Below are 17655 nucleotides of genomic sequence, written 5' to 3'. Positions count from 1 at the left end.
ACTTGCAAATCATATATCTCCCATTCTGTGGAAATTATTATTTTTTGTTTGTGTTTTAGACTCAAAACGAATTATTAAATATACTGTTCTGTAACTTGTTTTTTTTCTTCGATGGTGAGTGTATCATGGGCATCTTTCAACATCAAGAGAAAGCTACATCATTCTTCCCCCCCAACTTATTTTTTTTCAATCCTCCTTTTTTGTGGCTACATAGCATTCCATTACGGTTGTACCACAGTTCATCTGACCAGTCCTCCACTGAGCTTTAACGAATCTTAAGTTTGTGTGCTGGTGAAGGATTGAGACACAGCAGCTCTCGGGCAGCACTACTGTGCTGCCTGCCGCTGGATGATAAGAAAATGCAAGCAGGCACAGGAAGTGTCTTTAACCTGCTTACACTTCCTCTCTGAACCCATGCGGTTTCACAACCCCTCCAGGCACAACCCTCTCTCCCCCAGTGCAGTGTCACCAGCCTGGCGCCTCTGTGAGAAATTTCCACTGCAAGCGGCCCTGAGGCATTATCATTTCCCTCTTTCACCCTGTCTAGGTTGCCAGTAAATCCCAAGAGCCCTCTGAGACTGCACCTAGGTCGGGTCCCTCCAGCCCCTTGAAAGATGAATTCCTGCATCATGGTGATGAGGCTGCTGCTGTCTGGGCCTTTTCTCTTTGGTAGGCAAGAGAGGTGGGGAGGGGAGGGGACATGTGTCTGTGACCAGGGAAACTGCAGGGCTTTGTGGAACCAGAGTAAATGAGCAGCTGTTTTAAGTGTGGGATTGGCCATAGGTAACGTGGGGCCCAGGAATTCTGGAGGGAGAAGGGGGGAAAGAAATGACATCTTAAGATGTGAAATGAGCCTGAGGCCTGGAAGGAAAGCAAGGCCAAAAAGAACAGTTTGGGGCTTAGGTGGGGGATGTGATGGGGGAATTTGAGATCTAATGGTTATGGCAGAGATTGGTCCATGGTGGGGTGGGGAGGCAGGGAGCAGTACAAGAGTGAGGAGGCAGCTTCACAGGATCAGGGGATCTTGAACTTTCACAGGGAGGGAGCCTGAGGCTAATTATCTGAGTTTTCAGGGCGACGGGGCCCCAAGCCCAGGGGAGAAGTGGGTGTGTGTGGGGAGATACACCCTGCCTTGGGGCATCCCCACCGCCTCGGGTTGGGGGGGGAGCCCTTCGGACTGCTCCTTTCTTAGGGGTCTCTGCCTTCTCATCCTTCCTTCTTTGCTGATGGGCCAATCGGGAAGTTGTGTGTCCTCCCCAGGCCCTGGCGCTGCCAGAGCTCTGGGTAGTAGGGAATTGCTTTCACATTTCCTGGAGTCCAGGAAATGGGCTGCCAGCCCTGCCCGGGGTGTGGGTGGCCTGGGGAGAAGGAAGCGAGGTCTTTGCGGGTGAGGCCGCCCACTGCGGGCACGTGGGTTGAGGCCAATCAACGCCCGCCGCTCTGAGGTGGTCGTGGGGGGTCCCTGGTCGGAAGTGGCTGACCTGGTCCTGGTCTCCCTCAGCCCCAGCCTGGAGCTACAACCTGGATGTGCGACACGTGCAAAACTTCTCCATCCCAGACGCCGGCAGGCATTTTGGGTACCGCGTCTTGCAGGTTGGAAATGGGTGAGCTGTCGCCGCAGGTCCTCCCTGCCCTGGCCAGGACCTTCCGGTTTTGAGGAGTCCGTGGTGGGACCCAAGCAACAGGAGCAAGGCCATCAGATAGTACGATGTGGACCATCCATCATTAAAGCACCTTATAAGTGCCTAATAGAAGGGAATATGTATCACAACCCCTAAAACACTTGGCCATACTTCCTAGATTCCAGACTCTTTCCCAGACTAGACAGTGAGCTCCTCGATGGCAGAGATTTGGTTTTTCTCTCTAATCCCCACCCCTCCCTAGTACATACCACAGCCTAGCACATAGCAGGTAAGCCATAAACGACTTTTGAATTGTTGGCTGATTAAATGAACTCGTATTGTGACGTTCCAGCAGATCATTCTCTGGGCCTCTGTTTTTCTGGACTGTAAATGGAAAAGATCCTTAACTTTCTAGAATTCTGTCACATCGGATTATTTATCTGGGATTCAATAGGGACGAGATGGGGGCTGAGGAGTCACCCAAAAGAAGAGTGGCTGAATTGCTTTGAGATATCTTGTGGGGGGTCCAAACCCCCTTAATAGGTAGGAGTTGGGAGGGGGGGGTAAAGGCCTGGGCAACTCCATCTCACAGATGCGATTTCTCATCAGGGTTGTCGTGGGAGCTCCAGGTGAGGGGAACAACATGGGAAACCTCTATCAGTGCCACCCAGGCACTGGACACTGCTTGCCAGTCAGACTGAGTAGTGAGTAACTGATTTGGGAGCTGGGAGGAATGGTATCGGGAAATTGAGGCTGACCCCATCACACCTGGATTGCCTAAGTTCCTCCAGACCAATCTTCTGGTGCCTGCAGGTTCCAACTATACCTCCAAGTACTTGGGAATGACCTTGGCGACAGACCCCACAAGCGACAGCCTTTTGGTAAGAGTTCTGTACAGTGTGATATCAGCGCCTGTGAAGATTGATGCTAGGAAAGGGAGACAAAGAAAAGAAAAAAATGGATTAAAGATCCTATAGAACAGCGGTCCCCAACCTTTTTGGCACCAGGGACTGGTTTCGTGCAAGACAGTTTTTCCACTGACCGGGCTTGGGGGTGGGGGTGGGGGATGGTACAGGCGGTGAAGGGAAGCCATGGGGAGAGGCGGATGAAGGTTTACTTGCTTGCTCGCCACCGCTCGCCTCCTGCTGTGAGGCCCAGTTCTTAACAGGCCCCAGAAGGGTAGCGGACCGAGGGGGTGGGGACCCGTGCTATAGAAGATTATAGGCATCAGAAAGGTTCAGATTCAGTCAGTGTTTATTGAGAGCCATCTATCAGTCAGCTATTTTTGAGACCTTAGTTATCTCAGTGTTTTTTCCAAACGTACAATATCTGTGACCGTTAACATACAAGGTGATTTGTGGTGGTACACAACTTTTAATGTTTTAATAGTCATATATTTATTTAATGACTTATTAGAAAAATATTCACCAGGTACGTTAAATTCATGATTTCTTGCCTCGCATTGCATAGGATGAGGCTAAAGTTTAAAACAGTAAATTTTAAACAAGTTCCTCTTGGGTTTTGTTTTTTGTTTCTTGTTTTTGTTTTTAATTTTCTTGAAGTATAATTGATTTACAACGTTGTGTCAATTTCCGCTATACAGCATAGTGACCCAGTTATACATATGTTCTTTTTCACATTCTTTTGCATTATGGTTTATCACAGGATATTGAATATAGTTTCCTGTGCCGTACAGTATGACCTTGTTTATCCATCCTATATATGATAGTTTGCATCTGCTAATTCCAAACTCCCAATCCTTCCCTCCTCCATCCTCCCTCCCCCAATAAGGTCCTATAGTACAGCACAGGGGACTATATTTAATATCCTGTCGTAAACCATAATGGAAAAGAAAATATGAAAAAGAATGTGTATATATATATATATATATATATATATCTGAATCACTTTGCTGTACTCCAAAAACTAACACAACATTGTAAATCAACCATACTTCAATTTTTTAAAAAAAGTAAATTTTAGTTAAATAAAATATTAATAATAGTGTGGATGATATGCCCATATGACAGAAATTGTGAACTGGTACACAAACGCCTAAAGTTTGGGAAACACTGCCTTATCTCTTTTAATCCTCAAGACACTCAGGTGAGATAGGGATCAGTATACAGATTTCACACATGAGGAAACAGAACCAAAGGGGTTAAAAGACCTGGTCAAGGTCACATGGTTTTAAAGAGGTAGAGCCAGGATTTGAATATAATTCCTATTTGATTACAAGTCCATTACTCTTTACAGTTCATCCCAGCAGCATCCTTCTGACACAGGTATATAAGAAATAGAAGGCTAAGCGAGTGAAATAGTTATCCAGTATTTAATTGGAGCTTGATTACTTAGCTACTCTTACATGCCTGGCATTGTGCTGGGTTCTGATGGGGGAAGGGGAGTGAGATGCAAAGATGACCATGACGTGAGCCCTGACTTTCAAGAAATTACAGTCTGGCAGGAAAGATAGTCATAAATGAAAGAAACATCATTGTATATTCTGGGAATAGGGAGTCATTTGATTTGGCTTAAACACAGAATGTGTAATTGGAAATAGAAGGGGATGGGTTTGGAAATGTAGGATAGTGCCTACTGTGAACTATATGAATGCCAAACTAAGGAGTTTAGACTTTGTCCTATAGGCAGCGAGCATCCGTTGGCATATAACATTGGTAGTGGGGATGGAGAGACTGATACAAGATACCTGGAGGCCGAATTACCTTGCCTTAGCAACCAGTTGGATGATGGGAATGAGATCGGGGGATGATGACCCTGAAGGCTTTTGTTCTTGGTTGATGATGCCCTAAAGACACACAGCAAGAGGAAGCCCCAACCTTTTAAAAAATCTTTGATTCCTTCAGGCCTGTGACCCTGGGCTGTCTCGGACATGTGACCAGAACATCTATCTAAGTGGCCTGTGTTACCTCTTCCACCAGAATCTGAATGGTCCGGTGCTGCAAGGGCACCCTGGTTATCAGGGTAAGGAACGGGGGATCCAGTGGGTAAAAATACCTCCAAGTGGTTGCCCATACATGGGAACTGGCATGGGCAGGCCAACCCCCAGAGACTCTTTACCAAGTCCCTCTGTGTCTGGCCTCTGTAGAATGTATAAAGGGCAACGTAGACTTGGTATTTCTGTTTGATGGCTCAATGAGCTTGCAGCAAGATGAATTTCAGAAAATTCTGGACTTCATGAAGGATGTGATGAAGAAACTCAGCAACTCTTCCTACCAGGTAAATATATCAGTTAGGATTCCTGGTTGTAAGCAATAGATGCCTACCTGAGCTAGCTAAGGGCATAAAGGGAAAATTTAGTACAAGTTTTCTCTAGAACCTAAGGGCATGGCTATTACTGGACCTCTGCTTCCAGAATTCTCCCTAATTCTCATTTCTGTTTCTTTTTGGCTTTTGCTTCCTTCTCTCTTTCTCTTCCTCTCTGTAGACTGGCTCTCAGCTTCTTTGGATCACATGGGCCTGTGGAAAGCTCCCAAGTTCACATGTTAAAGTTTCAGGAGGTGTTTTTTTGTTTTTTGTTGTTGTTTTTTTTCCAATCTTCCTCTCAAGCAACCCCTCCCTCTGCAAATTCCAGTTTCTCAGAGGAGAGATTCTGACTGGCCTCACCTCAGTCCCAGCCAACTGTATCTTGTTTAGCAGGGTCACTCAGCAGAAATATGGTTGCTGGGAACCACCTCTATTGGTGAGGTAGGCAGAACCCAGAGAACCGGAGCCCAGCAGACAGCACTCCATAACGGGTTCCAGGTTGATTTATTTCTGTGTTTGTTTATATACAGCCTCACTTTCAAAAGAATGATTCGAGGGACTTCCCTGGTGAATCCATGCTTCCACTGCAGGGGGCATGTGTTCCATCCCTGGTCAGGGAACCAAGATCCCGAATGCTGAGAGGTGTGACCGAAAAAATAAAACAAAAGAACGATTCAAGGCAGGAATGTGGAGTTGGGTTGCCCAGGTCCTGGATAAGAAGTAGACGGCTTCCCTGGTGGCGCAGTGGTTGAGAGTCCGCCTGCCAATGCAGGGGACACGGGTTCGTGCCCCGGTCCGGGAGGATCCCACATGCCGTGGAGCGGCTGGGCCCGTGAGCCCTGGCCGCTGGGCCTGTGCGTCCGGAGCCTGTGCTCCGCAACGGGAGAGGCCGCGACAGTGAGAGGCCCGCATATCGCAAAAAAAAAAAAAAAAACAAAAGAAGTAGAGATGGGTGGGACTTCCCTGGTGGTGCAGTGGTTAAGAATCCGCCTGTCAATGCAGGGGACACGGGTTCAAGCCCTGGTCCGGGAAGATCTCACATGCTGCGGAGCAACTAAGCCCACGCACCACAACTACTGAAGCCTGCGTGCCTAGAGCCCGTGCTCTGCAACAGGAGAAGCCACCACAATGAGAAGCCCGCGCACCACAACGAAGAGTAGCCCCCGCTTGCCACAAGTAGAGAAAGCCTAAGCGCAGCAATGAAGACCCAACGCAGCAAAAATAAATAAATAAATTTATAAAATAAAATAAACTTATAAAAAAAATGTAGAGATTGGAGCAAACAAGTGGGAAGGACTACGTAACGTCATTTTTTGTCTTCTTTCCTTTTTCTAGTTTGCAGCTGTTCAGTTTTCCTCAAACTACAAAACAGAATTTACTTTCTTGGATTATGTTAACTGGAAGGACCCTGATATTCTTCTTGCCAAAGTCAAACACATGCGCCTGTTGACCAACACCTTCGGTGCCATCAACTATGTCGCGTGAGTTCCCTTGTGTGAGAGAGCCCATCCGTCGGTTGTTCTGTGAGCACTAGCTTCTTCAAGTTGCAGGCTGTAGGAACTCAACAGGTGGGCTCAGCAAGGGGCAGGTTATTGTAAGCATTCTACTGGAGCAATTTTATTCCAGGTTCTTTATTATTATTATTATTATTATTGAAGTATATAGTTGATTTACAATATTGTGTTATAGTCCAGGTTCTTTATTATTATTATTATTATTATTGAAGTATATAGTTGATTTACAATATTGTGTTATAGTCCAGGTTCTTTTGATTATTTTTTATTTTTATATTTATTTTTGGCCACGCCATGTGGCTTGTGGGATCTTAGTTCCCCAACCAGGGATTGAAGCCGGGCCCTGGGCAGTGAAAGCACAGACTCCTAACCACTGGACCGCTAGGGAATTCCGGGGTTCTTTTGATTATAACAGGACTCTACACCAGCTAAATCCCAAAGGGGAATTCGTGAGAGGATGCAGGGATAGCTCATGAACCTTTGGGACAGAGAATATTTCCAGGCCTCGTGAGGGATTAGAACCAGAACTTGAAAAGAGATTGTGAATGATGGCAGCCACGGTAGAGTCACATGTTAGTTGGGGATCAGCTTTTGAAGTCAGTGTATGAATACAAATCTCAGAGAGTCAAGTTACTTTTGAATTATTCTTTGAATTTTTCATCAGAGTCAATATATCCAAGTCCCATATTGGAAACTAGCATATCCTGATTTTCTAAACCTACTAACCCAGAGTTGGATCAGATTACTGTGTTTAAATTGAGACCTAGATGAATGTAGTTGGACTGTGTTAAAGGGCCATATTGTGTATTTTTTAAATACCTGTATTTAAACATTAGAGTGGCCATGGAAACTGAGACCACTTTGGGGAATAAGAGAATTACATCTCCTATCTCATGCTCCCCCGGGGCATACGCTCAGATTGAGTGAAATAGCAGAAAGGATCTCCTGTACTATTACACTTGTATTTTTCATTTATATTTCTTTGCCAAGCATGTATAGTTGGATTTGCATAAGTTAAACATGCATGTGATGTATCTCAAGACTCTGCATGTGTTTCCAGCTCTTTTCTTCTGGGGCTTACTTGACCTGTCGTGTCTACTTCATTCTTCTCTCTGTAGATGGCTCTGGTGGGTACATGATCAAACAATGTCCATTGAAAAAATGGCAGCCTCAGTTCCTCAATTCAGGTGAACAACCTGAATTCTAGCCTCCAGGAGAGAGGAAATCTGATTGGCTGAGCCTAGACTGTGTGTCCATGGGTCAACCCAGCTAAGGCCTTGTTCTACTTCATGACGTAGAGTAACATGGATTCAGGGGTCCCACCTCCATTGGGAAGGGGGCAGTTCTTAGAGAACTGGGTCCCCACAGGATGGGAAGATACCCCAAAAGGTGTCAACTGTGGGAACAAAAAGAAGCGGTCATGGAAATGCATTTCATAAATAATTCTTGACCATCTGGCTGTGTGCCAGACAGTGTTCCAGGTCAGGACTTGGGAGATTTTTTTCTATAAGGGGCCAGATAGTACTATTTTAGACTTTTGTGGCCACATAACAGTTATCTGTTGCATATTCTTCTTTGTTTTTGTAACTCTTTAAAAACAAAAATATAAAAACCATTTTTAGCCCAGAGACCATACAAAAACAAGCTGTGGGCTGGCTCTGGTCTGCAGGTTTTTGTTTGCCATTTTCTAGGTGCTAGGAATTAACAGTGAACGAAATAAAGAAAAGTCTCTGCCCTCCTGGAGCTTAACATTCTAGTAGGGGAGAGAAATGTAATAAATAGGATAAATAAGTAAATTGGATCATATAGTAGAAGATGTAAGTTTTACAAAGAAAAATAAAGCAATGTTCATTGGGAAGATCAGGGAAGGTTACATCTGAGCAAAGACTTGTTGGAGGTGAGGAAGCAGGCCATGTGGATACCTGAAGGAAGACCATTCCAGGTAGAGGGAACAGCAGAGGCCCTGATCCCATGCTTGGGATGTTCACAGAAGAACCAGGACACCAGTGTGGCTAGAGAGAAGTAAGTGATGAGTTCAAGTAGTAGGAGATGAAGTCAGAGAGACCATCGAAGTCTGGATGAGGCTCTAGTGAGGACTTTGGCTTTTCCTCTGAGTGAGATGAAAATCATTGGTGGTTTTTTTTTTTTTTTTTTTTTTTTTTTGCTGTACACGGACCTCTCACTGTTGTAGCCTCTCCCGTTGCGGAGCACAGGCTCCGGACGCGCAGGCTCAGCGGCCATGGCTCACGGGCCCAGCCGCTCTGCGGCATGTGGGATCCTCCTGGACCGGGGCATGAACCCGTGTCCCCTGCATCGGCAGGCTGACTCCCAACCACTGCGCCACCAGGGAAGCCCCATTGGTGGTTTTGATCAAAGGAGTGATAATCTGATTTATGTTTTTAAAAGGATCCCCCTGGCTGCAGGGTTGATATTAGACTGTGGAAGGGGCAAGGGTGGAAACAGGGATGCCAGTTCGCAGACACTGAAAAATCCAGGTGAGAGATGATAGTGGTTTAAACCAGGGTGGAAATCCATGAGGAGGATCCATGATAGGCCATGTCCAGGTGGATGGAAGTTGGGGAAACATTTGCATCCGAGATAGAACAAGATGTGGTTTTGACCCCGCCCATCAGGTTCCTCTGTCTGTGGCAGCTTCCAAGTAGCTCGCCCGCCCTCTTCTCTGTATCTGTTCACCTCCCACTGTGGCCTCTCCAGGTGACTTTCAGCTTCTGTTCCCAGTACAGGTCATGCCATAAGTCAGGGGTTGTGGACTGGCTGCTCTTGGATTAATTGTCCATCTTTGGTTAGCTGTGGGGTGAGGAGGGGAGGATGTTCAAATAGAGGGGCTGTCCCAGTGGAAGCTGTGGGCAGCCTGTCTTGCTTCAGAAGGAGGCTGTGGGCAGGGCAGGAATTTGGAGCCTCGGCCTGTCCAGAATTCACTCCTTCCTTCTTTCTCTTCTGTCACGTGCACTGAGCACCTACTCTGAGTCAGGAGCCAGAGATACAGCAGCAAATCTGGTTTGGGGAAAAATCGACACAGAAACAAGTCTCTTTGATTACCTAGGAGATTTGCTGCAGCAGAGATGTACAAGTAGCCTGGCAATGGTCGGGGAGGCAGAAGGGGGTGTTATATGAGCTTTCTCTAGAAGAGTGGCTTTCCAATTTCCTTCTGCCATGGAGCCCATCCTTCCACTGGAATCTCACCTAGATCACCAGCATATCTAACTGATTAAAGGGTAGTTGCCACGTGGTTGAAACGAAGAGTAGGAAGCCCAGAGTTTCCCCTCACTGCCCACAGACTCTGGGACAGCCTCGTGGCTGCCCAGGATTCAGTTGAAGACCACTGGTCCAGAAGGAGGGATATGGCAACCAGGGTGAGGAAGGAGCTTCAGAGGAGAGCTTTGAAGGCTGGGAATAGCTGTCTGGGAATTGTGAGAAGGGATTTGGCATAATCAGCAGGACAGTGACTTAATGAGCAGGGTAAGAGGGAGACCTTAGGTGATTTGCGGGGAGTCTCTCACATCCCCTCCTTCCTGGACACAGGACCAAGGTGTTCCGGCAAGAGCTGGGGGCCCGGCCAGATGCCACCAAAGTGCTTATCATCATCACTGACGGGGAAGCCACTGACAAAGCCAACATTGACGCGGCCAAAGACATCATCCGCTACATCATTGGGGTACGGGCTCCAGGTCCCTGCCTCTTCTTACCACCCATCTTCCCTCTCCTATTCCTGAACCCCACTCCTTTTCTCCCTGGGGCCAGGGTCTTGTGAAAATAACAGAAAATTGGTCTGCCATTCTGGGGATGCTAGCTCTTCACTCTCCATTTCTTCCAGATTGGAAAGTATTTTAAGACCAAGGAAAGTCAGGAGACACTCCATGAATTTGCCTCAAAACCTGCGGAGGAGTTTGTAAAGATTCTGGACACGTTTGAGAAGCTGAAAGATCTATTCACCGAGCTGCAAAAAAAGATCTATGTCATTGAAGGTGAGTGGCAGACCCTGGAAGAGAGGGTTCAGGGGGATGTATACAGAACCTCACCTGGGACATCAGACTAAGGACACGCGGAATAATAATCACTGGAGCTTACAGAGCGTCTGTCACTGTGTTAAGAGCTCTCCGGTTAAAAGCCCTCAGGTAGGAATTTAAGGGAGGGTAATTTAGGAGCAGCCTCTATTTCCCTCTGAAAGTCTGTCTTCCTCATGAAGCTCAGCCTGGTCCAGGATGGGTCCCCGAGCTGACCTATATCTTGTAGGCATCAGCTGAGCCCTGTAGAATGACTATAATCCCTTCCTCTCCTCACTCAGCTCCCTCATTGTCACTTGTCCTGGGCCTCAAATTATTTAAGACAGGCAAGCAGGCAGGGGCCAAGTGCAAGGAGCCCACAGGCCCTCTTCTTTGGCCCAGAATAAGAGGTTTGATTGTAGTCGCCAGATGGAGGACTGCCTATGGGACAGTATTTCCCCAGGTAGCTTAGTCTGCTGGAAGATACCTGATTCCCCCAGGAAGCCCCTTCACTAGGACACAGCCTTGGTGTTCAGTTCACTTGAAGAGGCAATGGATTATATTTAATGGGACCAGGCAGACCTGCTCAAGAATTCACTCTGCCTGTGCTGTGTGACCTCAGCCAGGTCACTTTCCCTCTCCGAGCCTCATTGTTCTCTGTTAAAGGGGGGTAGTGATACCAGTCTCAGAGGGTTGTAAGGTTTAACTGGTGTATTCATTTCCTAGGGCTGCTGTAACAAAGTACCAAAAACTAGGTGGCTTAAATCAAGAGAAATGAAAATTAAAAAATTTTAAAAAGCAAGAGAAATGTGTTGTCTTGCAGTTCTGGAGGCTAGAAGTTAGAAATTAAAGGTTTGACAGGGCCATGCTCCTTGTGATGGTTTCGGAGAGAATCCTTCCCTGCCTCTTCTAATTTCTGGTGTTCGCTAACAGTCCTTGGTGTTCCTGGACTTGTAGCTGCATCACTCTGGTCGCCTGGCCGTCTTCTCCCTGTGTGTTTACCCATCATCTTCTCTCTGTGTCTGTCCCTCTGTGTCCAAATTGCCCCTTTTAATAAGGACACCAGTCAGATTGGATCAGGGCCCACCCTAATGACCTCATTTTAACTTGATTACCTCTGAGAAGACCCTATTTCCAAATAAGGTCACATTCTGAGGCACTAGGGGTTAGGACTTAGACATCTTTTCTTCAGGGGACACAATTCAAGCTCTAATGACTGCTTAGCAAAGTGCTTGGTACCTTGTAGACTCTTGATAAATCATAGCTCTTATCCTCTATCCTTCCCTGCCCTTACTCATCCTTCAGACCACAGTTTAGATGTCATTCCCTCTGATAAGTTCTCGCTGATCTGGGTTCCCACGTGCTGCTTTAACCACTGTACATTCCCTGTCACAGCCCCTGTGACATACATTGTATTAGAACTCTCTATTAGGGGACTTCCCTGGTGGTCCAGTGGTTAAGAATCCGCCTTCTAATGCAGGGGACGTGCTTTTGATCCCTGGTCAGGGAACTAAGAACCCACATGCCGCAGGGCAACTAAGCCAGAGCACGGCAACGGAAAATCCCACATGCCACAGCTAAGACCTGACGCAGTCAAAAAAATAAATTAAAAAAAAAAAAGAGCTCTCTATTAGGTGTCTGTCTCCCACACTAAACTGAGAGGTTTAGTGACAAGTATTGTGCCTGCTTTCCCACCCCTGTATCCCTGGCACCAAATATTTAGTGACTCTAAATGAGTGAACAAATCTCATTCATGAGAGTTGTTGAACAAATCTTTGATTTGATGAACAAATCTTCATAATAATTGCTACGGTTCTTGAAAGCTTACAGGTAACAGGCACTTTATCTATATCCTTGAATCGGTTCTTCTCAGTATCCTTGCAAGGCTGGTGGTATTATTTTCATTTTATTTATTCATGCTGGCAACAACCATGGAGCAGGCGCTGTGACTCAGACTCTCAGGGATATTGCCAACATAGAACTCATATTCAGGTTGGATAAAGAAAGTCAGTAAACAAACAGGATGATTCAAGCTTGTGGTAAGTGCTATAAAGAAAATGAGTAAAGTGGTAAGACAGATTTAATTGGAAGAAGCCACTTTAAATAAGCTTTTCAAGGAAGGCCTTTCTGAGATGCAATTTTTTGGGAGCCACGCCGCGCAGCTTGCGGGATCTCAGTTCCCTGACCAGGGATTGAACCTGAGCCAGCAGTGAAAGCCCAGAATCCTAACCACTAGACCACCAGGGAAATCCCGTGAGGTGCTTTTTTTTAAAGTGAGGGAAAATTCACTGAGATAACTTTTGAGCTGAGGCATGAAAGATGAGAATCAGACAGCCATGGGAGAAGTGTGGGCAAAGGGCATTATAGTCAGAGAGCAGATCAAGTGCAAAGGCCAGGAGATGGGGCAGGGCTCGGTGTGCTGGAGGAACAGGAAAAAAGGTCAGTGTAATAGCAGTGTGGGGAGTAAAGGAGACAGAAGTTTGGAGAGGAAGGCAGGGGCCTCCCAGCTCCTCATGAGTTTGGATTTTAGTCTTCAGACCAATGAGAAGTTACGAAGGGTTTTAAGAAAGGGAAAGATGAGGTCTGATGTACATTTTTAAAAAAGAGTACACAACTTGCTCTGTGAAAAAAGGCATAGAAAGAGGAAGAATGAAGTCAAAGGGGTTTCCCTGGCGGTCCGGTGGTTAGGACTCTGCACTTCCACTGTAGCAGGCACGGGTTTGATCCCTGGTCAGGGAACTAATAACCCATGTGCTGTGCAGCACGGCCAAAAAAATAATACATTTAATTTAAAAAAAAGAAAAAGAAAAGAATGAAGTCAAAGAGACCAAATTAACAAGCTCCTGCCTTCGTCAGGCATAAGAGGAGGATGGCTTGGGCCAGTGTGGCGGTGATACAGACGGTTCACAGAAGTGGGCAGATGTGTTTTGCAGGTAGAACTATCATGATTTGGTCATGTGTTGGAGGTAGAATGGAGGGAAAAGGGAAGAATCAAGGTTGTTTCCGGGGCTTTTAGCGTGTCATTAGGTGGGTGTGGGGTGCTATTCATTGTAGAGGGGAAGCCTGAGTAGAAGCAGAAATCAAGATCTGCCTCTTAGACGTGCTGAGTCGGGGAACGGAATATCCATACCTGGGGCGTGTGGAGAGTCGCGGGAGACTCAGGGCATAAGTCGCTTCCCCGTCTGACGCTAAGTTTCATGCTCTTGGGAATTCCCTGGCAGTCCAGTTGTTAGGACTTGGCACTCTCACTGCCAGGGCCCCGGGTTCGATCCCTGGTCGGGGAACTAAAATCCCATAAGCTGCACAGAGCTGCCTAAAAAAAACAGTTCATGCTCTTTCTACCTTGCCTACGGGTGGATGCTGTGTTTTTTCCTCAGTCCTTTCTTGAGCAACACTGTTTTCACGGCTCCTTGGGTCTCGGCCCATTCTCCCTACCTCGTCCCTCAGGCACAAGCAAACAGGACCTGACATCCTTCAACATGGAGCTGTCCTCCAGCGGGATCAGCGCGGATCTCAGCAGGGTGAGTGGCGGGCCTGACACTACCGGCTGAGGGATGTGGTGGGAACGCAGCTGACCCACACTCATCTCCCTCCCTGGGCAGGACCATGGCATTGTAGGGGCCGCTGGAGCCAAGGACTGGGCTGGGGGCTTTCTCGATCTGAAGACAGACCTGCAGGGTGATACATTTGTTGGGAATGAACCATTGACACCAGAAGTGAGGGCAGGATATTTGGGTGAGTATTTCTCTTTTCTGCTGGGTTCTTTCAGCTTTGGGGAACCAGGGAGTCACTCAGATTGACTTTCAAAATAATAATGAAAGCAATTAAGCAACAACATGAACAAACTCAGTTTAAATATGGTTATAATAGTCTTCATTTTTCCCTTACTAACCCTTCACCTGTGTATTAATCATGTTTTTATTTTCTATACCTTATGAGGCTTTGACATCGTGTGGCCTTGCTAATCCTGGAGAGACTGCTCCTCCCAGGGCCAGCTAATTCCTACCAGTAGAAAACAACTTGCCTGGGAGCAGGCCTTCCATAGGCCAACTGGCCAATCCAGACACTGCATCCCAACCACCCTTTTATCTAACTTTCACACACCAGGCCAGTATCCACCCTGACGTAAATCACCCCAGGTCCAGGTACTAGATAACTGAAGACCACCTCTATAGCCCAGAGCCTGCCAACATCATTCAAACCGTCCAGTCCTAAGCTTGTTCCAACTTGCCTTGCCTCCCTCATTCCTTCCCACCGAAACTGCAGTAACAGCTCTGGGCCATTCTCCCCTTGCTCCTTCCACCCTGGGGCTTCTCCCATGTGGCCCTGCATGGCCTGCTGTGACACCTGCTTTGGGGAGCTGTGAGTGATAAACTTTTTTCAATGGCAGTGACTTCTCTGTGTCGTTACTCAGTTATACCTATAAATTAAATCCCGAGTCCACTTTAAAACAACCTGCCTCATCGGTGGGAGGACCAGCCCCTCCTCCGTGAGGCTTCCTCCCCTTGAATTGTCCGGGAACTCCAGGGTTGGTTCAGTCTCAAGAGTTCTCAGATACCAAGCACAGAGGAAACGAGGCTGGTCAATCCACCAACTGCTGTTGCTTCTCTCTGCCTCGTGGTGTCTTGTCCTGCACAGTCCTGGGGATGCTGTCCATCCAAGCCGATGCCAGTCTCAGGAGCAGAACGGCCTCACCCTTGCGCTTGGGGTTATAGCTCTTCTAGTTCACATTCAAAGAGTCAGCCTGTCTCAAGGCACGAACTGACTCCAAGAGCCCTGGGATAGGAGTGCTTCCAGGTTCTACCTCCTCATAGATCTAGAACCACCACCCTCCACCCTGCCTCACCCATGACCCTTGGCTGGGGGTGAGCTCAGTACACAAAGATTATTATTAAACTTTCAAAACACAAGATCTTATTAAATACTTTCCTCGGGAAAATTGGTGCTATTCATCGTGCATCTACTCTTACCCTTCTAAGGGAGACTGCCCTCTGATTTTTTCCTTGTTTTCCTTTTCTTTTTCTTTACTGAGCAAGTATTATGTGCCAGGCACTGTTCTAAGCGCATGGCACATATTAACTTATTTTTATCTCATTGTATCCTCCCAACAACCCTGTAAGTAGGTATTTTTATCATCTGTATTTTACAGATGAAGAAACTGAGCCCAGGAGACTTTAAATAACTTCCCCAGGGTCATAGACTAGTAGGTAGTCCCAGCCCCAAATCTGTGCTTAGTAACCACTGCACTTACACTGCAGCACCTACACTACTGCCTTCAAGGTGGTTTTCTGTTCTTCAGTATCCAGTTGGCCCTCTGCAGCTGCGGGTTCCACGTTTATGATCCATGGTTGGTTGAATCCCCAGATTTGGAAGCCGGGGATACCAAAGGCCAATTGTGGGACTTTGAGCGTCTGTGGTGGATTTTGGTATCGGGGCAGGTCCTGGAACCAATCCCCTGCGGATACGTAGAGATGACTGTACTGCAAAATAGCTGGCAAGTTTGCTCACTGAATAAGAAGAAATAACCCAAAGTTGAATCTCTAGTTAGGCAGCCATACCACTATATACACGCACACAGATGTATGTATGTATGTATGTATGTATGTATGTATGTACATGTAGAAGTAAATATAATCTTGAGTGCCTACTATGCTACTATCCTTCAGATCTTAGTTTAGATCTCACTAACATGGTGTTAAGCATTTTACATCCACGGTCTTATTTAATCCTTAGAAACCCCCTATAAGGTTGATATTGTCCCAGTTTTTTTTTTAGACGAGAAGACTGGGGCTCAGACACATGAAGTAATTTACTCAAGATTATACAGCCAGGAAGAAGTAATACTCGGATTAAAACCTTGTCTCTCTGATTTCAAAGGGCAATTTCTTAACCCTTGTACTTCAGGAATATACATGAAGAAGCAGGAGAGTGATTCAGCCTCTTCACCAGTCCCCTCATGGGCTATAGAGTCTCAGACATCTGTTTTTCTCATTCACTTTCAACTGCTCTGAGCAAAGTAGGTCACGCGGAGGAGGGATACATTGGGAGATTGGGACTGACATATACACACTACTATACATAAAATAGGTAACTAATAAGAACCTATTGTATAGAACAGGGAACTCTACTCAGTACTCTGTAATGACCTATATGGGAAAAGAATCTAAAAAAGTGGATATATGTATATGTATAACTGATTCATTTTGCTGTACAGTAGAAACTAACCTAACATTGCAAATCAACTGTACTCCAATAAAAATTAATTCAAAAAAAATAAACAAAGAAGTTCAAATTGGGTCATCTTCAGAGCATTCCTGGGAGGTGGCTCCTGGCTCCTGCCCAATCCCTGGTCCAATTTCCTGCGGCATTTTCTCCAGCGTTTCATCAGTGTAGGAACAGAGGGCAGGGAACCTAAACCACAGGAGTTGTGAAGTATGTAGATAACCTCAGTGATATCTTGAAGCAGAGATGTTTTCAAGTCTCCTGCTTTTTTTTTTTTCTTGAGGTATAGTTGATTTACAATAACATATTTGTTTCAGGTATACAAGATAGTGGTTCAAAAGTTTTATATATTATGCTCCATTTATAGTTATTATAAAATATTGGCTATATTCTCTGTGCTGTACAATCACCACTCCTTATGGGTTTTTTTAAAATTAATTAATTAATTAATTTTTGGCTGCGTTGGGTCTTCGTTGCTGCGCACGGGCTTTCTCTAGTTGCGGCAAGCGGGGTCTACTCTTCGTTGTGGTGTGCGGGCTTCTCATTGCGGTGGCTTCCCTTGTTGCGGAGCATGGGCTCCAGGTGCACGGGCTCGGTAGTTGTGGTGCATGGACTTAGTTGCTCCTCAGCATGTGGGATCTTCCTGGACCAGGGCTCGAACCTGTCCGTGTTTCCTACATTGGCAGGTGGATTCTTAACCACCGCGCCACCAGGGAAGTCCACCACTCCTTATGTTTAAATTTCAGTATTTTTATTAGGCTGTGTCTCCATGCTGACTGAGTTGTACTACCTTACCAAACGTTTTCACTGAAACGCATCTTTAATCTTTTCTACCAAATTTTTCTGCAAAAATTTTCACGCTTTGAGAAAAGTTAATAGTACAATGAATATCCATATACACTTCACCTAGATTTATCAGTTGTTAACATTTGCCACATTTGTTTATCTCTCTTTATATATACACATATATATGTAAAGAATAACATACATATGTATATATTATTTTATCAGTCAGGATTCTCCAGAGAA

At 46.1% G+C, this 17655-nt stretch overlaps 1 protein-coding gene across 1 annotated transcript in view; it reads left to right on the top strand.

Annotated features, from left to right (window-relative positions):
• The first annotated feature begins 538 nt into the window (after window positions 1–538).
• The window catches only part of ITGAL (integrin subunit alpha L), a 40922-nt gene continuing 23805 nt past the window's right edge, over window positions 539–17655 (top strand). The window contains exons 1-11 of the mRNA XM_030871749.3: window positions 539–669; window positions 1502–1604; window positions 2232–2326; window positions 2436–2503; window positions 4487–4604; window positions 4729–4859; window positions 6222–6367; window positions 9944–10076; window positions 10236–10386; window positions 13852–13925; window positions 14007–14139. Coding sequence (XP_030727609.1) covers window positions 615–669; window positions 1502–1604; window positions 2232–2326; window positions 2436–2503; window positions 4487–4604; window positions 4729–4859; window positions 6222–6367; window positions 9944–10076; window positions 10236–10386; window positions 13852–13925; window positions 14007–14139 — 1207 coding nt within the window. The 5' untranslated portion in view covers window positions 539–614. The remainder of the gene's footprint in view (window positions 670–1501; window positions 1605–2231; window positions 2327–2435; window positions 2504–4486; window positions 4605–4728; window positions 4860–6221; window positions 6368–9943; window positions 10077–10235; window positions 10387–13851; window positions 13926–14006; window positions 14140–17655) is intronic.

This window comes from Globicephala melas, chromosome 15, assembly GCF_963455315.2.
Source record: "Globicephala melas chromosome 15, mGloMel1.2, whole genome shotgun sequence".
Taxonomy (NCBI): Eukaryota; Metazoa; Chordata; class Mammalia; order Artiodactyla; family Delphinidae; genus Globicephala; species Globicephala melas.
Note: the sequence above shows the minus strand (reverse complement) of the source record. Positions and strands in the feature narration are given on the sequence as shown.